At 41.9% G+C, this 23,503-nt stretch overlaps 1 protein-coding gene across 9 annotated transcripts in view; it reads right to left on the bottom strand.

Moving 5' to 3' along the window:
- The window catches only part of dmd (dystrophin), a 300,586-nt gene that overhangs the window by 54,817 nt on the left and 222,266 nt on the right, over positions 1-23,503 (bottom strand). For all 9 annotated transcript variants that reach the window (XM_076880080.1, XM_076880082.1, XM_076880079.1 and 6 more), the window contains 4 exons: positions 16,290-16,558; positions 13,822-13,968; positions 11,295-11,358; positions 3,968-4,028 (listed from right to left, as the gene is read on the bottom strand). In XM_076880080.1, the coding sequence (XP_076736195.1) occupies positions 3,968-4,028; positions 11,295-11,358; positions 13,822-13,968; positions 16,290-16,558 (541 nt within the window). The remainder of the gene's footprint in view (positions 1-3,967; positions 4,029-11,294; positions 11,359-13,821; positions 13,969-16,289; positions 16,559-23,503) is intronic.

Raw genomic sequence — 23,503 nt, 5'->3', positions numbered from 1 at the left:
TCAACTTGTTTTCCATCACAACGCCTGATGTGCGTGGGGTTGTCACAGCAATGTGGCTGAGCGTCCCACGAAGGAATTACTGTGCAACATGAACGCCACAACAAAGGTGGACGTCGAGAGAACACACCTGCTGATGGGTCTGTGTCTTTTTGTCAGACTCAGGACAATGATGTTCTTTTTTTGCAGCTGTTTCTCTCGTTGCTGGGTTTTAAAAATGCCGGGTTTGATTTTCGTGAAGGAGACGCTCTCATGGCTCAGCGAGTGATGCCACTGATTAGCCAATCAGTGGCATGCAGTCTGTTGACATCACATTTTCAGATCACTGGGAACCCGAGCTGAGTAGGTACTAACAGGTACTGTCTCCTAATGGAAAACCCTGAAAAGCATGGCAAGCGACCGGATTAGGCACTAAAGCTAAAAGCTAAAAAGCAGCTTCTCAGCCGATGACCCTGCATCAGCTTGCACCAGTGACAGGAGTCCATTGCTCCACCAGCTGGCTGATGGCCTTAAAACCTTCTACTGCAGATTTGAAAGACAACCACTCACACCTCCCACCTGCTCACCCTCACATCCACACACAAAGATGCTCACTCTCACCTCACACCTATACAAAAAGACTACTTGCACCCCCACCCCGTCCCATCTGACCCCTACCTGTGCTAAAGATCCGTGAGGATGTTTAGTCTGCTTATCCAGAGACAGAACACCGGGAAGGCTCTGGGATTTAACAGTGTGTCCCGTCATTCCTGAAAGTCTGCACAGACCCACTGGCCTCCATCTTCAACCAGATCTTTTATGTCGCATTGTTTCACAAGTGGCAACAGTAAACAGGATCACATTTGACTGTATTACAGTCAAATGAAATTTGAACTCCCATTTTTACTGCCTTAGTTGACGAGAGATAAGCATCTGATGTTTTGTCTCCAGATGCACAACATTCTAGTGATGATGACTTTGAAAAACGGTCTTTTAATAGTTCGTCTGTCCCCAAACTTATTCCCTCAGCCAACGCTAAGTGACTAAATATGAGATTTGGATCTGCCAAAGGCACAATGAGAAAGATCTCCTGAAACCTGGAACAGAGTTTTTGTCACGGTCCTGGGTCTCCTGACCCAGCGTTTTTAGTTCTTTGTGATGTTTGTATTATCGTACTTGTGTGAGTTATTCGATGGTTTCTAGTTTCGATCCCTTGCCCTTCATGTTTCTGTGTCCCCTCTGTTCTGTGTAAGTCTGTGTCTGCATGTTTGAGTTCCCCTCTGTGTCTTTCAGTTCTTAGAGTCCTCTGCCTTATGGTTTATGTCTCTGTGTTTCTTAGTTGCTGTCCCCACTGTGTCAAGTTCGCGTCTCTGTGTGATCCTTCCTGTTTTACTTTGAAGGTCCGTGTCTTATGTGAATGTGTCCTGCTTTGCTTGTCTCGTCAGTCCTGATTTCTCCCAGGTGTCCCCTCCTTCTGTGTCTCATTCCCCTCGTTACTCCCCAGTGTATTTAAACCCTGTGTTTCTCTGAGTCAGTGTCGTGTCGTCTGCTTGCCTGTCGATCCTGCCTATCAGTTCTACTTAAAGTCGCGCTACAATCAGCTGATTTCAGTTAGTGGTGGATAATGGTGCAGTTTGCAGCATGTCTATGAATATTACTTTTGTTTTATTAAACAAAAGGACGAGAGTAACATGTGTAAAGTGCATCCAGGACCGAAACAACTTAATTAATGCTGCTAACACAACTTCAGCTATTTGCAAGCATCTGCTCGGACAGCATGCTAGCACTAAGCTAGCCAAGAACCCAGAGTGTTGATGAAGCTGAGTGACTGCCAACCTCAGGCCAGCAGCCAGACCCCGAACTTCAACACTTCAACAAACTGATGAGCAGTCAGGCTGCAGCTTGTACCTGTTCCTGCAGTAGAATCACTGTGGCTATCACTAAAGTGTCTTTGTGCTGGATTTCATCTTTGCTTTGTGCTGAAAACTAAGAGAAAGATAATATGTGTGCACTCATTAGGATATGGATTTATGCTTGTGTATGGACAGTAGCCTAAAGGTTTATACTGTTGCTGGTAATTATGAGACAATGTATTTCAGGTCATTTTATGGAGAAACTTCAAAGTAATGCAAGTAGTGTAATGAATTACTTTCTCCTGGGAGTAATACATTACTTCTAAGAAAACTGATTTGTGAATATGTGTAATATATTTACATAATAATAATTACCCCAAGACAGATCACAACAAAGAGAGGAAATGCCTCCGACAAACAAACATTTTACCACACAGCATGAAAGTAATTTGCCCAAATATAATGCTACGGTGGTGACTCCCAATGTGGAGTCAGTGAGTTGATGTGTATATGTTTTTATGCAAGTGTTTCTGCTTTTTCTCGTCTAAAGAGTCAGAACTTTGTTTCAAATTTGGACGTACAGTTGAGTGGATGGAAAAGTGCAGACAAATGAAGAATTGCATTAAAAGCAGCAAACGACTGAACGTATCCTGAGTGGATGAATCTTTGACCAGCAATACCAGGCAAGCCCACAGTTATGGACCAAACAATGTGCCACGATGTAACAATCCACCTTGAACTATTAAAAATTGGGAAACAATACTTTGAGTGTATCTCGCGTCCTTGGCTTGCCTCTGCTGAAAAAGAAATATTACAGTGTAAGAAATTGACATGCAACAGTGTTTGTGATTATTGGTTGTGTGTTTGACTGTGGGAGTAGGTTGTGTGGGTAAGCTGCGAACAAACTGCCTCCTTTTGTGATTAATAAAGTTGATCTGAATCTGAAAAGGACCAACTTTGGGTCATTCCATCTAAAATCAGACAATTTAAAAAATATTCCTGTACGTCTTTCTCCAACTTGCTTTACTTTTATGGTCCAAAGGTCCAAGTTATTTTAGCATACAGTAATAAAATTTAAATTAGAAAAGACAATTCTTAGCAATTTTTGAATGACATATAATACTGCAAAATAATGCATGCAGAATACTTTTTAACCCTTACATGCACAAGTGACTGGGTACACTCTTCCAGAACAGAACAATCGCTACATCTAATGACATCCATACACTGGATTTACCACACCAACTTCTGACTTCATGATCTTTGTTTCTCTTTGGTTGGGCTTGTCTGCTTTTCCTGTGGCTTTTTGTTGGGAGCAACTTTCCAGTTGAGTTCTCATGTGTGGTGTGAGTTGTGCATTAGTGATTCTGCTCTTGAATTCAGGGTGCTAAGCTATGAAAAGGTGAAGGGTAGCAATGTTAAGTATGTCATACCACAGCACCATTGACCACCTCTTTGTTTTTAAACTTACATATGTAGGTGCTAACCATGTGGTCCATGTGTCTACACCTCCTTTGGTCTTGTTGTAGAATGTGACCAATTCTGTTTTTATTTCTACCATACCACAACAGCAAGATGCTTCTCCATGAAACACTGTGCAAGAGGCATTTAACTAGCCAACAGATATCTCCAAAAGTTCTGTTCATCTGGACGGAGCGTCTTCACTTGCCTGGATGATTGGGCATGCATTAAGACGTGGCCAATAGACAGACATTTTTCATGTATTTTTCACAAATTACAGATTTTGATTCATTTTGATGGGAAGAAAGACCAGTGAATCGTCTGTCTTTAACAGTCTTTGAGGTACTATTATTGCCTCAGATTACAATGTGAAAAATAAAATAAAATAAAAAAGGCCTGAAAGTGGTTTGACAGACCATTATATACCATACATATCTTGGAAGGCCTATTTGATTTGAGAAAGAATAGCCCCACTGCTAGTTTAAGACTGCCTACTGTCACAAATCATGTTCGCTAATGAAGTTTGTAGTTTTGAAGTTTGAAGTTTCCAAAGCACATTTATTCTGTGTTGCGCCCCAGCCCAGGGAAACCAGAGTGCGACAGAATGAAAGTTAAAAATTGTGTGTAGCCGATGAAGAGGACAAGCAGGGCTACAAGCTGAGCACCAGAGCACTTACTTGATGTAGTACGGCACGTTGTTTGGAGAGACGCCCTGCTCGAAGGGGGTCACCACAGATCCTGCACAAACAGATGATAGATGATTAAAACCCAAAACAAATATTGATAATCATCTCCTAATTTTGTTTGAAGTGTCTGAAATTTCCAAAGCTGTCATGGTCCCTCGGTGTTGAACGCAGAGTTTTTAGTGAGTTCATGTTTTGTTGTTGTTTTGTGGATCATTTGTTTCTTAGTTTGGTTTGTTCGTAGTATTTGTTTGATTGCTGTTTCTCATTTCATTATTGTATTTTTCAGTCGTCGGTTTGTATTTTAGCGTCATCTTCCCTGCTTATGTTGTAGTTGAGTTCATGTGTCTTGGTTTTGTAATATTTAGTTATCATCTTTGGTTTTCACTTTCTGTTTTCTCAGCCTTATCCTTGTGTCCGTCTGGTCTCTGAATCCTGTCACCATCTTTGTTTACCTTTCTCCCTTTGTCCTCCTGTACACTGTTTTTCTATTTTATTTTGATGTTTGTTCTTCCTTGTATTTTGTGTCTAGGTCTCTGTTCGTTATCTGGTGTGTCTGTATTGTGTCAGTATTCTTCATGGTGTGTGTTCATTGCTTTTCTATTCCATGTGCTCCAACTTAAGTCAGTGGCTACTGCCTTGAGTTTAGCATGATACTGCTTATCCCTTATTTCCAACTCCCGCCTTTTGGGTCTTACTCCTGCAGCCACACAGCTAACCTGACAGAAGAACACAACTATAAAAAGACTGAGCCCAACAGTACTTCTATGTCATCGCTGCAGTGGACGAGCCCTTCATCACTGCCACATCAGTGGATCACATGCTTTTTGACATCACCATAACCGGTTCCCACTTTGAGGAGGAAGTGAAGCTGCCACCACCGGTACCTTTCACTACTGCCCACATTTGCAGCTCCACTGGTATCTGCTAAAACAGGGTCTCCACAACAATCCTCTAGGCTGAATGAAAAAGACGTGTTCTCTCGTGCTACCCCAGCCAGAAGAAATCTAAGCAAAGACTGTTCTGTGTTCTCTTCACCATCAGCATAACCGCTAAACCAGCAAAGTTAAAAACTGAGGGTTTTGTGTCTGAGTCAGACTGTTGATGATACAATATAAGACTGTTTTTCTTTTTTTATTCCTGCTGGAAGAAAGACCAGACGACCAGTTCAAAACATGTTTTTTGTGGTCACCTCATTCAAAGACTGAAGTGTGTTTCTTTGAATTTTGTAATGAGTTTTGTATTTCTTAGTCGGTCAGTATAAAAAATGTGTTCTGTATTTGTGAGCTGGCCAATAACCAAAGAAAGTTTTCTGTTTCTGGAACAGATAATAATGTTTGTCTGGTGTTTCTCAGACACCCAGTAATAAAGAAGAAGTCCACGGCAGTCTCTGAAGCAGTCAACAGTGAAATACTTGGGGTGTTTCTGTGCCGACAAACAGTGATACGACTGTATTGGTGTTTCAGAGGAAGAGACAATGTTTTCCATTTCTGAGCTGGTACCTCACACAGAAACTGTTTACTGTGCTGCCGAGATGACCCCTCCAGAGATTGAATTTTGTGTTCATGAGCACACCATCTCAGAGACTATCCCCAGATATTGTGACTGTGCTCTGGGACTTCTGGGGGAATTCTGAGCCAGAACAGCCACAGTCCCTGTCCCCTGTAAGATTTGCTGCATGCTCTGTTGAGCTGCCCCAACCACCAGTGTTTCCAAAGTCTCCTATATGTGCAGTGAATCTTGACATCCTTGAGCCTCAGCTGATTCCTGAGCCTGAGGGTCCTGTGTTGTCTGAGCCTGAGGATGCCATATTGCCTGAGGTTGTGGGTTTCTGTGGTCATCCCCGGCTATCTGTCAAGCCATTGATGGGAACTCATTGTTGTGGTTGGCTACCTGGCAGGCCACGAGGGTTTTCTTTCTATCCTTGCTGTCATCCTTCTCTGTCCAATCCATGTGATGGCCTCCATTGGCCTCCATTAACGTCACCCAAGGGCCCCTCTTTAAGCCACATTAGGGTCTCTGTTGCCATTGTCGGCCTCTGTCCAAGGCACCCGAGGGTCTATATCACCCTTGTTGGGTTCCATCCTAGCCACCTTCTGGCTATGCCACCTAAGGTGTCGTCTGTGTCAGCACTAGCTTCCAGTTAATCATATCCTCTGCCATCAGTGGCCTCGTGCCAAGCCACTGGATGGACCATGTCTCCTTTGGTACTAGCTTCCAGAGTTTCTTCATGTCTTTCACCGGTGGTCACCTGTTCTGCCATCATGGGTCATTGGTCTAATCGCCAAATACATTAGTTTCTCTATCGCAGTAAATCATGTTTAAATCTTTCAAATGATCTCTCCTTCTTGAGCTACTAGCTGAAGGTAGGAAGATGCACTGCTGTTCTAAACTCTGATTATCAAATGTTATCATTGGAGTGTGAATGTGTGTGAACGTTAGGTAGAAAAAATGTTTTTATGAATGGGTGAAAATGAGTAAATGATGTATAAAGTGAGTGCTTGAGTTTGAAAAGTGCTATAAAATCCAGTCAATTTACCATTTATCTTGCATATATGGACTTCTGAAGATCAGAAAAGATGGGTGGAGTTCCTATTCTGGGCCGGGCATGAGTTGCTGCCCCAAATGGAGTACGAACGAGTGAGAAGAGAAGGGAGTGGGAGACTGACTGATGAACTGGGGCTGTAGTTGAAATGATATGGACACTGCACTGTACCGTTTTGGTAGAGAGAGAGTTGAGCATAAAAGCAGAACTTCTGATTTACCGGTCGATCCCAGCACCCGTCTACTGTCCTGGCCTGTCCTGGTCACTTCTATGTGCCCACTTCAGTCCGTCTAAGGCAGGGGTCAGCAGCCTTTAAGACCCAGAGAGCCATTTGGACCCAGTTTCCACGCAAAAGAAAACACTGGGAGCCACAAATACTTTTTATATATTGTTTTTTTTTACCTTTATGCTTTGTGTGAACAACTAAGGTGTGTTGCTTATGAAATCCATGAAGTGCTACAGAGAAAATTACATTTATGTAATTAACACATTTTGAACTCTTAAAGAAATATAACCAAAGGAAAGACACCCAGCTGAACTAAAATGATCCAGCAAACAAAAACTGTTGTGAGCCCTCCTTATATCTCCTTTGTGCTTTTGGAGCCTTGACCTGACTTTTAAAAAATAATTGGAAAAAAAGCTCGATGCTGCTGAAAGATGCAAAATAGATATTTGCAAAATTCTGCCTAAATATGTATTTTACCTGGTTAATGTGTGTGGCGGGGCGTGGTCTGCAGCGCCGCTGCAGGGGAGGCGGACGCACCTGAGCGGCACCCGCAATCACGCCTCGCCGCCTTAACGTCTGTGCTGTTGTGTTGGTGTGTGTCGGGCTGTGAGCTGCAAAGCTACAGCCGGCTGTGTGTGAAAAGCGTGTTCATGCAAACATCGTCGGGTCTGCCGTGATATGTTTACAACGGGACTTCTGCTCCTGAACCTCTGCGCACAGCGTCTGCAGGTCGGGGCTGTACGAAGTCACTTTCATCTTTACAGGACTGTAAGCTGTCGTCTGTGAGGCGTGAGCGGTGTTTGTTTTTAACATAGTTCGCCTTGTAATCGGAAGGTTGCCGGTTCGAGCCCCGGCTTGGACAGTCTCGGTCGTTGTGTCCTTGGGCAAGACACTTCACCCGTTGCCTACTGGTGGTGGTCAGAGGGCCCGGTGGCGCCAGTGTCCGGCAGCCTCGCCTCTGTCAGTGCGCCCCAGGGTGGCTGTGGCTACAATGTAGCTGCCATCACCAGTGTGTGAATGTGTGTGTGAATGGGTGGATGACTGGATATGTAAAGCGCTTTGGGGTCCTTAGAGACTAGTAAAGCGCTATACAAATACAGGCCATTTACCATTTACCATAGTTCACGGTGGAGCTGCTGACATAATGTGGATCCAAAGATCCATAACTGACCTACCTGGGGTTGAAAGTCTCGATAAATGCACGGCGTTTCGGCGGGTACACCGCTTCCACGAGTGTGACGCTTATTTTGAGTGATGAAAAAATAATATAATATAATTTCATTTTTATATTTCAATATCACAATAATCTTCCAGTTTAGAACTACAAGTTAAAAAAGAACATAAATAAAATACACTTCAGCTAATAGCTTCTAATTTATTTTCCCAAACCACGCAGAGCCGCAGTATAAGAACCAAAGAGCCGCATGTGGCTCCAGAGCCGCAGCTTGCCGACCCCTGGTCTAAGGTATTTCACACACGGCCAAAACCTAAATCCATTTCCTTCCTGCAACATCTGTTCTGGTGCCCTTCTCTTATAATGCATGTCACTGAATATGTTTCTGGGTCCTCTGTCTGCACCCAGACCAAGTCCTGCAGCCACCCTGCTAAGGAACAAGGAGTAAAATAAATGTCTTACCAATCGCAACAGAATCCTAGTACCCGCCTACCGTCCTGGCCTGTCCACTCAATTTGTACCCATCCATGCTGAATCAAAGAAACTGTCTTCTAATTACATTAGACCATTTGAAATTAAAATGGACTTTCTACACCCCTGTTTCCTGCACCCTCCTGGGGCTGGAGCTGGCTGGTGGGTCGGGGGTCGCTCTTGGTTCTGGGGAGAATCCATTCATCTGCACTTTGGGGGGGGGGGGGTCAATGGATATTCATCTTTATTGAATTTTTCTTTGTGTTTGTCTCCTGGACCTTTCTCTGTCTGCCTCTGGCTGTTTGTGTACCTACTGCTGTGGGTTCTTTGAACTTTAAAAAAAAAACTAATTTTGTTACAAAACTTCCAGAAAGACATCTACTGTAATGAAATGTATTTCCCAGTGGTGTGAAGAGACATTGTTATTATTTCCATTATTATTATTATTATTATTATTATTATTATTATTATTATTATTATTAATAAACATTATGAAAAAATGGTCAGACACAAAGATTTTCAGGCAGTACTGTTAAATGATTTGTTTCAATGCTATATGTCACGGCCCTTTACATGTTGTAACAATGTTTTTATCTTTGATATTGTCATATTTTATTTGCACATTATTTTTGCTTTTTATCAATTAAATTTAAATTTCCATTTAATTTATTTTTCTGTTTTTTATCATGTCACTCAGAGTGGACAGAGGTGGAAAAACTATTAAAAAATCATTCCAGAAATGCGTGTGTTTTACATTTAATTAGGAACATTTTTAGATATTCTTTCTGAAAACTTGAGTTTTAGTTTTGTAAAACACGGTTAATTTGCTGACAGTGTCACTTTAAGCACTTACACATTTATATTTCATCTACTAGCGCAATGACAGAAACGCATGAAACAAATAGCAATTAAAAAACAAACAAAGAAAGTAATTAAAAACAAAAAGTGCCTGATCTTATGCATATGACCAAATAAGCCCCACAGCTCAGACAGTAGGGTCGGCTCTAGCCATTTTCATTTTAGTCCAGATTAAGATTTGGAAAGATAGCCTACTCGGTATGGGAACTGATAAGAGTTTAGGATTCAGATTATTGATCGCTTATCACTTCAATACCTTATCGATTCTCTTATCGATTCTCACTTAGTTCTCAAGGAGTCACCATCACCACTAAGCAGGATATCAAAGACATTACATTTGTGTTAAGTGCATGCTGTGAGGGACAATGTTTGTACATGTTTAAGGCATTTCCCCTTTCGTGAGATAAAAAAGTAATGTATCACACATCCACAGAGAACTTTCCTTAAAAGAAATCTGCATATTTCTTAATTACTCTCAGGAGAAATGATTTCATTACGCTACTAATTGCATTACTTTTTTGTTTCTCTGCAAAAAGAACTGAAATGCATTGTCTCATAATGACCAGTTAAAAATATAAACCTCTAGGCTACAGTCCCATACACCAGCATAAATCTCTATCTTAATTAGGACACACATATAATCTTTCGCTTAGTATTCAGGTATGAACACAAAGCCGACGGCACAAAGCAAAGATGAAATTCAGCACAAAGAGACTTTAAAGCAATGACCACAGTGATTCTGCTATAGAGACATAAACAGGTAGAAACGGAGGTTGAAGCCTGATTGCTCATCCAATTGTTACCTGTTGAAGTTCAGGATGTTGCTGTTGAGCTGGGGTCAGCATTCACATAGCTTTAACATCACTCTGGGTTCTTGGCTAGCTTAGCAAAGAACCAAAGTTGTGTTAGCAGCATAATGCAGTTGTGTCTGCTATGGATGCAGTTTCCGCTTTACCATCGCACTCTGGTTATTTTGTGCAAAACAAAACAAAAAGTATTGTCCATATCCACGATGTAGACCACACTACTATTTCCCTTCTCCAACATCACAAACGGAACTCAACTGATGGAAGCCCAACTGCAAGTGGAACCGATAAGTGGAATCGATAGGGAAGCAGACTAACAGAGGAATTGAACTATCAAGAACTGGTTCTCGATTCCCATCCCTACAGCCGGCCAGCTGTCATTATATTTTTTCTCATTTTGCTCTCCAAATCAGTGACAAAAACTGCCTTTTTGTTTCTACCTAACGACTGCTGCCTGCTAATAGCTTTTGTAGCCAGTAGATATAATTAGATCAGCTTGCTGGCTGAACTTTGGCTCATGATCTGGTTGAGCTAGTCTAAGGTTGATTAGTTATAAAATGAATGCCTTGTAAATATGTAATAGAGTGCATTTCATGTACATGGAAATATTAAAGATCCGTTATTCTTGCATTGAGGTCTTCTTAGTTAATCCTGAGATTATGTTAAAGTAACAGAATGGTAATTGCAAGTGAAATGCTGGACTTCCAACATGATCAAAAAAGCACTTTTGAAGCATCTTCTGTTCTCTTAGCTCATTTATTACAAATAATAAATATCTTGTGTTCCACTCTTCCTTCACTCATGAAGAAGACTCCAACATGCGTCTCCCTACACTCTCACTTATACTTCTGATTAGATCTTAAGTTTTCTTTTCTTTTTTTACATTTTGAATGTTTAGCCACTTTGCACTTCTGTTATGACTGAATGACATCAGAGAGCACAGAGCTTGCGTCACAAGCTTGGGTCATGCTGGCACCGCATGATGAAGCTGAAATCAAAAAGTTGAACAGAACTAGACAGCGATCCAGTCAAAGGAGAGCTTTGTTACCCCCATCGTTTATTTTGTGCCACTGCTGTCATCATTAGTTCAAATCATTTTATTTTCACACACACACACACACACACACACACACACACACACACACACACACACACACACACACACACACACACACACACACACACACACACACACGTCTCATGTTTGCTGGTAAGTACTACTAAATAAGCAGTATAGTTACCATGTGTAAGGCCAAAATCCCCATGAGCATCTGTCAGCTGCTTGAGATGCTCGTTGATGGAGATCTGTGAGAGGGGAGAAAAACACATTAACAAACGTGTGTATATTTGTTCTACTATTAAAATCTCTATATGAATCAACATCATTAATAATGTAATTTTAAATCAATTTAACCTCATCAGTTTAACCAACTAATACCAGTGGGGACATGCAGAAAACCAATGTTAAATTAGATTTTGGGTTAGGCTGGCCCCAGACTTAACCCTTAGATCAGTTCCCACAGCAGCTAACAGACATAAATTACTTGCTGCAAAGAGCTCGGGCACGTATGGATCGTCCTACTCTGGATTAGGCCACTGCTTCATTTAGTTATGTGGAAGAGTAAAACTAAACATGATATTGCTGTTAGTATTTTCCAGTCACAGATAAAATCTGGGGAACAGACAGCCAATAAATGTAATTTAAGCTTTAGCTTGGATTACTTGTGGCTTTCTTTCTACTGCTTTGAGTTGATTTTTTTTTACTTTTAGGTGTTTAGTTATAGACTAGTGTTTATGGGTATATAGTTATAATGTGCATGCTAGCTTTATAGAATAATACAGCCCCGTTTAAACGTTTAAGACCACCTGAAAAATAGCAAAAAATCATATTTTGCTTGGTTGGATCTTAACAAGGTTCAGCAGAGCTTCAACATGCAACAAGAAGAAATGTGAGTGAGACATCAGACTCCATTGCAGAAGCTTAGATAATAAAACTGGCTGAGGTGCTTTGGTTTAAACAGCATTGCAATATCTGTAGCTATAATGTAGCTCCATATGTGTTGTCATAACCAGGACTGTTGTTGATTTATGGCAGCTCCCTGAGCCTTAACTGGAGCCCATGCGTCCTTCGCTGGCTATGTGTGAGCTTAAGTCATAGTCCAAGGGTCCAGTGCCACCCAATCCTGATGGTCTCTGTCTCCACTGCTGGTCGCCTGCTGAGGGTCACATCTATTTTGTCACCAGCCTCCAGAGACATCCCATCACCCCCACCGACACTAGTCTCCAGCCAAGCCACAAGACGGTTCTTGCCACTGATACCCGAGTTGTCCAATCAGCGCTGACATTATCAGACTGGCAATGCATCCAGAGGGTCCTTGCCACCATGCTGCACTGGCTCCCCGTGTGTTTCAGGATCGATTTTAAAGTTCTTTTATCGGTTTTTAAATGTCTTAATGGTCTCGGGCCGTCTTATCTCTCAGATCTGCTTTTACCATACGAACCCTCGCGGACCCTGAGGTCCTCTGGTACTGGCCTTTTGATTGTCCCTAAAGTCAGGACACATACTCACGGAGAGGCAGCTTTTCAGTGGTATGGTCCTCGTCTGTGGAACAGCCTGCCGGAGGAGCTCAGGGCCGCAGAGAACGTACATGTTTTTAAGAACAGGCTCAAGACCCACCTTTTTAATTTAGCTTTTACTTAGCGTTTATTTATTTTATGCTTATTTATTCTATCCTGTTATTCTATTATTAATTTAGGATTTACCTAATATTTTTTGATTTTATTCTTATTCATTTTTTAATCTTCTTACTCTATTTATATTTATATTTATATTGTATCCTGTTCTTATTTATTTTATCATTTTACCCTGTATATATCGTATTGCGTCATATCTCCAGTGTTTCCTCGGAGGGCGCTCTCTGCACCGGGGCTGTTATTGACCGTGGCTGCTGGGTCTCTGGGGTCCTCTCAGCCTGGTTGGGGGGCTCCTTGGCCTCCCTCCTGCTGTGTGCCCAGCCCGGAGGCTGCGGTCTGTGACCGGCTCCCGGTGCAGACGGCTCTCTGTTATAATGTTTCCTCACTTGGCTCATGCGAGCTCAGCCCAATTTTTACTCTTTAAGTGTGCGCGTGTGTGTATGTGTGTGTGGGTGGGGGGATATATGTGTATTGAGAGTGTGGGGAGTGAGTTGGAGGGTGGGGTGGGCTGCTTTTAACTATGTAAAGCACTTTGTGCTACATTTTTTCTGTATGAAAAGTGCTTTATAAATAAAGATTGATTGATTGATTGATGCCACCCAAGGGCCTTTGTCTCCATCATCAGCCATGCCACCAGAGGGTCTTCACTGCCATCACCAGCCCCCAGCCAAACCACTGAAGGGCCTCTGCCACTGGCCACAAAATCACCATTCAGGTGATGTCTAGAAACTGGGCTTAATAGATATGGCTGAAGAAACAGGCTTGAGCTGCAGCCCAGTCTGGGCAGAGTGAACTGAAACCAAACTTTCGCCAAGTGGGACATGAATAACTTCAGCTTATTATACTCAGGTTAGTACAGTAGTGATATATAATACTTTCCTTAAAAATATAATACATTTTTGGTTCAAATTGAAAAAAGGCAAATTTAAAAGTGAGATCACTGGTCAAATGCGACTTGATATTTGGATACAAACTATCATTTGATATTTGCAATATTTGTCGTGGCGTGAGTGTATCTCATTTTTATTGCTTCTACATTTGTGTAAGTATGTGTATGTGTGCATTTGTGTTTACCTGGAGCAAGCTCCAGCGTGTATTCAGATCTTCGATGCGTTCCAGGTTCCTGGATGATAACTGGATATCAGGCAGATTGAAAGTGGATGCTAATTCGTTCACATGCATCACATCGTCCTTAATCTGTGCAATTTCTTCCTGAAACTCCTGCAACATAAGCACATATATGCATTGAAATAAACACACCAAAACCTTTACATGTGACAGTGAGAAACTAATGCAGCTGTCACATAAAACCCAGTTTGTTGATTCTTTAATGTAGGACATGGAAATCGACGATGGACTCAGGTGAAGGAATATTTCAAAGATCCATATAGGAAGCTGAATTTGGGAATAAGGGGAAAGACTCCTACTCTCATCCATTGTTATGAGCTCTGGGTAGATGCAAACAGTCTAGCCATCTGAAGGATGGCTCTGCACTCTTGAAAGGGTGAGGAGTTGAGTCATTTGGAAGAGACAGAGTGGAGCTCAACATTGCAAGGAGTAGGGATGGGTATCGTTTAGGTTTTATCCGATACCGGTGCCAAATCGGTACTTTTGAAACGGTGCCGGTGCTTAAAGAATGGAGAACACAAACTTTGTCCAAAAACCTCTCATGTTCAGCTGTTTTTTTGTAAAAAGATAACAATGTTAGCCTTTTCTGCAGCTATGGGGCATATATGGTATCACTCTTGGCTGGAAGCTTAAACAATGGAAAAAACACAAACTTTGTCCAAAAACCTCTCATGTTCAGCTGTTTCCCACTTTTTCTTTGGTCATTTTAGCCTTTTTGGCCAGGGTGAAGGGAGCATCTGCCATCAAACAAGAAGACAGCCGCATGTAGCTATGATGATAATAATAATAATAATAATGGATACTTTATTGATCCCCATGGGGAAATTACTTGTTTTTCTCTGCATTTGACCCATTCACTCAGTGAAGCAGTGGGCAGCCCACTAAGCAGGCGCCCGGGGAGCAGTGTGTAGGGACGGTACCTTGCTCAGGGGTACCTCAGGGTAGCCGTTAAGTGGATTCGAACCGCCGACCTTCCGATCATGGGGGGACCACTTTACCTACTGAGCTATCCCTGCCCCCTGTTTGCTAGTTCACCTTACATGCATTAATGTAATAACGTGGTTAGCCTACTCAAAGTAAATTACACACGAACAACATTAAGCTACTCACGCAGAGAAGAACGGCTGCTGCTGCATCATCATCCTCATCATTTCTGCTACACTCGCAGGGCTAGGGGCCAGGACTCTATTCTTCGGGTTTTTGGGGGATGTTGCTCTGGTCCGATAACAGGCAACCCACCCAACGTGCACAGTGTGAGGTCTGGCAGCAAGCTATCAAATACGGCGCATTTCTCGGCTTTTAAAAAAACGCTATGCGTCGCCAGGTGTTTCATCGGATTCTTGGTGTTACCTCCTTTGACAGTATCACAGTATCAGCTTAAAGCACTTGTTGCTGCTGAGTTTGCATCTTTTGCTGTGAAGTACAGCCAGACTTTGACCGCTTCGCCTTGGGCATTTTTAATCTGTAGCTCTGCTCTAAAAGAACGTACGTACCTGGCCCCGCCTACTATCCTGGGAAACGTAAAATGATTGGCTAGAAGTGTATCACAGCTCAGGAAAAAAAAAAGCACCGAAATAAAGCACCGAAATGTGCGCTGCTTTTCGGTCTGGTTACTACCGTTTATGTCAGAACCGGTGCCATCATGGCACCGGACACCGGTACCCATCCCTAGCAAGGAGTCATTTGAGGTGGTTTTGGGTATCTGACCCAATGATAAGGTGTTACAGGCGTGTCCTACTGGAAGGAGGCTCTCTGGCATGCTTTACGCTGATCTGGGAACATGTCTCTATCTTCCTGGATGAGCTGAACAAGGTGAGAGGCGGGCGTGGGCTTCTCTGCTTAAACTGCTGTCCTCATTGTCCAGCCACAGATAAGCGTTGGAAAATGAATGGATGGCTGGAGCTTTTAATTATTTTTCTAAGCTAAACTCATATAAAAAAAAGGGATCTTGATCTTCCTTTCCAAAGTCAGTAAAGATTCAAGGCGATTTAAGTCAGGATATCAATAATTATCTCTACAGTAAGTCCCGGATGAGCCTACTTTACAAATCCAGCAAAATGTATAAAAAGTCAAACCAAAAGTTTTTAATGCCTATCAATTAGAATGATTATCTTCTTTGTCTTTGATTGTTAAGATTTGGGGAGAACATTTTTTAACAAGAGCAAAAATGGAAAAATCCTCATAGTGTTATGTTCATGATTAACACTAATCGAAAGCATCAGAGGGTAATGTAGAAGGAAATAGCCTGGGCTGAACCTTGGATCTCACAAGGTGTAACAAGCACTCCCAACCTAATTACATCTCTTCCCGTTATCTCGTTTAAGGAAACTGTTGGCTTGTTTTATTAATGTTTTACACTGTCTGTGGGTGTGAAACAGAATACTATATCTAACGTGAGGGTCACTGATTCTCACCTTGACTCTGTCGATATGGTCTGGTAGCAAGTCAATCACGAGGTCTTCTACAGGTTCCCACGCATCCTTTACCATTTCTGCCCGGCTCAGCTTTCCATCCAGCAGGTCCTCCGCCTTCTCCAGCTCCATCAGTTGGTCAAGGGCCAACTCTAATCTCCTCTGCCAGTCATCTGAGTCAGTGTTGAGCTGGTCCCATTTGTTCATCATATCGTCTGCCTCCTTACGCAGGATTCGCCCCACGTTGTGTGCGCGCTCCTCTGGGCTGATATCTGAAGGTTATGTAAAGAATAAATGCAGAAATAAGCAAATGTCACACACCATGCAGTAATCTAAAAGGCCTTCGGTCTGTCAGCGTATGGTAGGGCTACTATTTCAAAATTGATATACTATAACAATGTCAACTGCCTGGAGTTACTTATGGCTGAGTCCACTAGATTACAAATACAAGCATGTGTATATTTCAATGCACATGTGTATTTCAGTCTGTGTGGGGAGTTGTGCGTGTGCACTGAGTTGTTTCTGCTTATTCAAATCTGTGTGTGTAATAAGATTTGTAAATGTGTATGCAGAAAGCTGCTGTCATCAGATTTGTGAACGTGTAAATAAATGATGTATATTAATGACTCGTGAGTCTTGTCTTGTGAGTCATTATAAGACAAAACGATGTGACTTTCCCTAAACTTCTAACATGACAGATTTGTGATCAATCAGTGATTTGAATGTGTGCAGAGAGTTATCTGTAAGTTAGGGTTCATTAACCCTGAGCCAGGATCACAGGCTCAGACCGTCTCTCTCACTCTGCACAAACCACCAGCTTGGTTTTTACGGTTGTCACGGGTTGTGCCATACAAGACGGGGTCAGACGCACAGACCGCAACGGATTTATCAGAAATCCAGCGTGAGTCACTGGAGGATTTGATATTCAACTAGAAGCCAGAGTAATATCCCTGAAACCAACAGTACAACCACCTGAACAGCTCTGATTCATCAAACAGCCAAAATAAGAGAACAAATGTGCAATTTAGGTTACAGTAATTCCCTCTATCTAGTTATCAGACTATATATATATAGAGTCTAGATGTAGGCAGGAAAATGTTCATATTGGCTTAATGTAAGAATGGTCACAGTACTCATGTTTAAAGGAATTATGAATAAGCAGAGTAAACGTGTCTTCCAAGCCCAGTCGGTCAACTCAAAGCAGATAAGGAGGTGATTAATGCCTTTCTCAGGTGAAAACTACACCATAATAATGATGTGTTACAACTAAGAGTCTGGCACTCATAGCACTACGCATAAATATGCATGTCTTATCAGAAAAGTTATATAAATACTAGGGGTGCAACGATACACAAAATTCACGGTTCGATATTTTTTCGATACAAAAAAAATGTTCATGCCTTTTTAATTTGTCATTTATTAAACTTATAAATATATATTTTAACTCAAAAGTACAGTTTTTAAATTTAATGTTGCTGAAACAAAAGTAATTTAAAAAATTAATATCTGATTGAGGAATCCCTCATCTTTGGAAAAGAGAGTTTATTACAGAGAAATGGCTCTTTCCAAAATAAAAGCTATACTATCCGCTTCTTCTGGGCTATATTCTCAGCAGCATATTGTAGCGGGTCAGGGCTGTTCGGGGTTCTGTTTGTACAGTTATGTTTTGTTTATGTTGCCATAGTGACGGGTGACGCCCTCTCGCTGCGACGGTGTGTCCATCCGGGGTCAGAGGGCGCCCTGTGTGGTGTTGTTGTTGCTGTGCGGTTGCCGCGCTGAGCAGTTAGCTAGCGGCAGTGTTCTTCTGCAGATGTCAACAAACGGCTGTGCTCCCTGGCTAGCTCACGGGAAGCAAGACCAAACGACACCTCCGTCTCCTCCTTGTCTGAGCTCGCCACAATATTAAACATATCAGGTCCCCATAAGGAGAATCCTGTGCTAACGGCTGTCTAAATGACTCGGCTAAAGTTAGTAGCATGCTTGTTGTTTTTGTCTGCTTCCACTTGTCTTTGCACGAGGATGATGTCGGCGTAAATGTGCAGTCATATTCGTTGTGTTCCCACTAGTGCTGTCAGCGTTAATCTCGTTGCCCTGCTCTCTTCCTTCTGACAATGCTGTCTGTGTTGAGCGCTCAGTGGATCTGCGCTCGACAGTGCAACCTAGGCGGAGTAGTCGAACGCAGATTCACTGAGCGCTCAACACAGACAGCATCGTCAGAAGGAAAGTTGATAAAATAAATTACAAATATTGTTCGATACATATGCGTACCGAACCGAAAGCACTGTATCGAACGGTTCAATATCGATACGAGTATTGTTGCACCCCTAATAAATACTTTAACTTGTGAATACTTAAACTGCCATGTGGACTTTTTACAGGTAGAATTAAATATATTGTAAAATATGACCCTTGTTATTAGAAATATTGGCTTAATCTGTCCATGAAGAGCTACAAGCTACCAGGCTGGGTATGAAAACAGGCCTGAAAAGTGATGCCTTCGCCACAGATCTTACATGTTTCACAAAAGATATTTAACACCACTGTCAAACACTTAAAGAGCCAGACAATCAGAGTGGATTGGGCAGAAAGGAGAGGTGGAGGAAGATGTTCTGCTTCAAGCTATTCAAGCTCAAGAAAATATACAAACGAAACTGACAGAGCTGAAAGCCCGATCACGTAGAAACAACATTCGTGTGTCGTAGTGCCTGGAGACACTGAACGGAACAACCTGACGGGGTTTTAGAAACTTTTATTAAATGGGAGTTTTCTTTAAGATGTCACAGAGCCACCGCAGAAACCAGGTCTCACTCAACAGTAATTTACTTTCTACAGCACAGTGTTAAAGAACTGGTGCTCTGAGAGTTTTTTCTGAGAGGAGTGAGAATTGACTTTGACCATGACTAACAACACTGACGCTCAGCAGAAAAGAAAGGCCACTTTCAGACCCCCCACCAGCAAAACTCAGTGACGGCACCGTAACTTACAACAGCGCAACAGAGGCCATGGAAGATGTAGAGAAGGTCCTGAGCTTTACAGGAGAAGAGACCCGATCCACGTAATCAAGGAGAAGCAGAAGAGCTTTTCCTCAAAGACAGCGAGGACACACCGGAGCTGTCTCGATGTCTCGTCACTAAAGGCAACATGTCTCTGAGCAACACTCAGCTGGCAGCCAAATATTTGTATTCGCTTGTATTTCTTAGTGGGACTGTAGCATTAGGCTGCTTCCACACATTCACAGTCGCTGTATGAGATAAAGCTGATTCCCAATCCTCTGCTGCATTTTAGCTTCTACCGTGATCTGATTAACAGGATGTAAGTTGATCATAAAATTCTGATATGATACTTAATCAGTCCTTCTGTGAGCAGGTGTTTGTGGGCGTCCAATAAGTGGATTACACTCTACTGCCATAAGTATAAGCTCCTTTACTTTCATAAACATGTGAACTTGAGCGCCATCTCATGCTTAATCCACAGGGTTTAAAATGATGTGAGCCCACCTTTGCAGCTATTGCAGCTTCAACTCTTCTGTGTGGGATTTCCACAAGTGAGAAATGACAATGTTAGAACATTCTTGCAAACCTAAAGATCTCAAAACATAATTTTGGAATGCCGATTAATGTGAACGCCGATTAATGTGAACGCTGATTAAGCATTAATGTTGTTATGTACGGAAGAGCAACAGAAACCATTTTGGTATCAACACATTCAGCTTTTTGTGGACAAGTATTCTATTACTTCTGTTTTCTTTAACTTTTATATGTTTTAAAATATTTGTTTGTTTGTTTTACACTGAAATGAATGGTGAACGCTTAAAATCCTCATCAAACACACTCAACATTGAAAGTTATCTAGTTCAGATTACTTTAACCTCCTAGTACCTGCGTCCACATATGTGGACGTCACATTTTGGGTTATTTAGACCAAAATACTCAATTTTGCTCTACAAGGGCCTGATATCCACTTACGAGGACATTATACTGCTACTGTTCAATCGAAATTTTAAACAAATATCCTCATATGTGGCTCTTATTTTTCTTAGAAACAAAAATCAGGTAAAAAAGAATCTGGTCATTCTTTGCTTTTACATTCATCGGGTCCAAATCAGCCCAAATATCAAAGAGAAATCAAAAATGCTGCCGTGGAAGAGTTCGGGTCTTAGGAGGTTCAGCTAGAGAAATAAAAATCAAACTTTAAACTGGTCCCAACACATGTTCAGCTAAGTATGTTTTCATACAGTTACAGTTTATTCAGCTTACTCTGGCCAGGGCATCTCACCCTTTTCAGCCGGGCCCCACACCCTGCCCACACCTGCGCCTGGAGACTGTGTCAAACCTCAATATTATTGGAATGATTATTGCGATCTCTACCTGCTTAATTACATTTCAGCTCCCAGTTTTTCATTTTATAATTTCAAATAATTTTTAGACACTTTCAGACTCTGATTTTTCATAATTCAGAACATTTTCATAGTTTTATTGAACCATGTTATTCTTATATTGCCATGTTTTCATCTCTTTATTAAACGTTGGTTGAGTTCATTAACCTTATGTTGAAGTAATCCCATTCACCCCCATGCAGGCAAACTCATTTAAGATCAAGGACGTCTACACTGTGATGCTCTTCAGCTCCAATTTTGTTTTTTTAGAAAATGCCACTCATATTTAGGTCATTTGGTTTATTTAGAGAAATATTCTACATGCTTTATTTAGTGGTATATTTAGTCCAATATAGTTTTGGTTCTGCTCCCAAAAAGGTTGATTCTGTTCATCTGGATGTTTTCAGTAGGAGAAACGTTTCGTCATCATCAGGTGACGTCTTCAGTCTCAGCTGACTGCAGGTTTCAATATTATAAACAGCACATTTACATCAATGACTGAAACCAGCCCACTGAAGGAACAATGGTCAGTTCCTTGATGATTGATATGCAAATTCTCACGACCATTAATCAACAACCACTGATCAAAGACCACTGATCACTGAGTCCCATTCACAGAGAGTTGGGGAATGGCTGCAATCACAGCATTGTAAGATGGCAAAAGACATCTCAGAAGCAGTGAATCAACCTTTGGGATTTACTTACCTGGATATTTGAGCGTGCATCAAGAACTTTTGCTTTTTACACTTAGCTAGCTGATATTGTTGAAATCTAATGTCACTGCGCTGGTTCAGCAAGGTCACCTTTGCATATTTCAAACATTTTTTGGTATTGAAGGAAACATCTTCAGCATTTTTTGACAGGTAATGCTGTTTTTCTAGTTAAATATGTTTTTTGATTTGTTGAGCTTATATTTTCTTTTGCCTATCACAATCTGTTCAGTGTACTTTTTCACATTAGCTGCAATTTAATTTAATAATTAAAGTAATGAATATAATTTAAATATATATATTGAACTCAGGACCTTCCGCACAGCAAGAAGGTCCTGAGTTCAATTCCACCATCAGGCCGGGGTCTTTCTGTGTGGAGTTTGCATGTTCTCCCCGTGTTTGCGTGGGTTCTCTCCGAGTACTCCGGCTTCCTCCCACCGTCCAAAGACATGCAGCTTGTGGGGATAGGTTAATTGGATAATCCAAATTGCCACTAGGTGTGAATGTGCGAGTTAATGTGAGTGTGAATGGTCGTCTGTCCCTGTGTGTTGGCCCTGCGACAGACTGGCGACCTGTCCAGGGTGTACCCCGCCTCTCGCCCTATGACAGCTGGGATAGGCTCCAGGGCCCCCCGCGACCCTGAAAAAGGATAAGCGGAAGCGAATGGATGGATGGATGGATGGATGGAATATAATTTAATGTGCCAAACAAGACTGTGGAGACATAGGATTGTGTTTTAGAAAACCATAGTAAAATTTCATACATGTAACCATGGAACTGCTTGCTTTTCAGATGTCCCTAACCACTGCCTCATACAAGATCAAATAGCTGAGATGGATTAAAATAACAGGAGGGAGGATGAGAGGAAGTCCCATGATTAGCAGCTGAAAGTCACCATTGTCCTTGCAGTTCAACAGGGCGCAATACCTTTCAGCTGAAGACACATAGTAACCAGATTGCTGCCATGGTGCAGAATTGTTGCAGAATAGTGTCTGTTTATCTTTACGAGCAGTTGTTAGAATGCTGTTAATAATTAACCAGCTATTCCCACATTTAAATTGCAAGTTAAAAGGTTGCTGTCATATAATGTGTCTTTAGTACAATAGCCTCACATTCAAAACCCTACAAAGGACCAAGTTCCCTCTAAGCTGCGCGTGAGCAGTTGCGCTCTGCTGACACGTCTCTGCGCACAGAAAATCTGCGTTGCCCACAAAACAAATCTAACCTGAATTGAAATTAAAATTAAAACTTTAACAATCCTGTTCTGCAGTGTGAGTCAGTGACTGGCTGCTCCCGTATGGGATCAGAACGATGCCACCTTATCCCACAGTCCAGCCAATGATGCGATTCACATTCGTATATACGCAGCTGATCAACGTCGCTGACAAGCTATGACAGCGTCCTTATGTGCAACACCGGTGTTTTAGCAAAGCGGCTGATGAGGAGTGAAGCCACGTTAATGACAACGTGTACAACCATTGGAGATGTGAGCAGGACAGACGAACAACTGACGGACAAAGTGTGGACTTTATACCAGTTTTTAAATTGTGTTGATCGGCCACGTAAAACCAGAGTTATGATAAAATATCTGCAATGTTTGTTTTTCTTCCTGAATACTGTCGTTGTTTATATTTACTGCAGGAAGAAACGGTAAAAACGGCGTTTTAGAAGGAAAACGCTCGAAAGCCTGTGAGCAAAAACAAAACTCCCAGCCTTTCCTATTGGTGGAATAATGTACCATGTGGACCAATCAAAAAACGATATGGCAACATGGCCTTTAGTTGTTTAGGGAGGGGGAAGTTTTAGGAGTGACGGCGTGTTTGAGATGTGAGAGATTTGAGACGTTTAGCACAAATCTTGTGTAGTTAGTGTGTAGTTAGCGTGTAGTTAGTGTGTAGTTAGTGTGTAGTGAGTGTGTAGTCAGTGTGTAGTCAGTGTGTAGTGAGTGTGTAGTCAGTGTGTAGTCAGTGTGTAGTGAGTGTGTAGTCAGTGTGTAGTCAGTGTGTAGTTAGCATGTAGTTAGCGTGTAGTGAGCGTGTAGTCAGCGTGTAGTTAGTGTGTAGTTAGTGTGTAGTCAGTGTGTAGTCAGTGTGTAGTCAGCGTGTAGTTAGCGTGTAGTTAGCGTGTAGTGA

This window comes from Maylandia zebra, linkage group LG23 (genome assembly GCF_041146795.1).
Source record: "Maylandia zebra isolate NMK-2024a linkage group LG23, Mzebra_GT3a, whole genome shotgun sequence".
NCBI lineage: Eukaryota > Metazoa > Chordata > Actinopteri > Cichliformes > Cichlidae > Maylandia > Maylandia zebra.
Note: the sequence above shows the minus strand (reverse complement) of the source record. Positions and strands in the feature narration are given on the sequence as shown.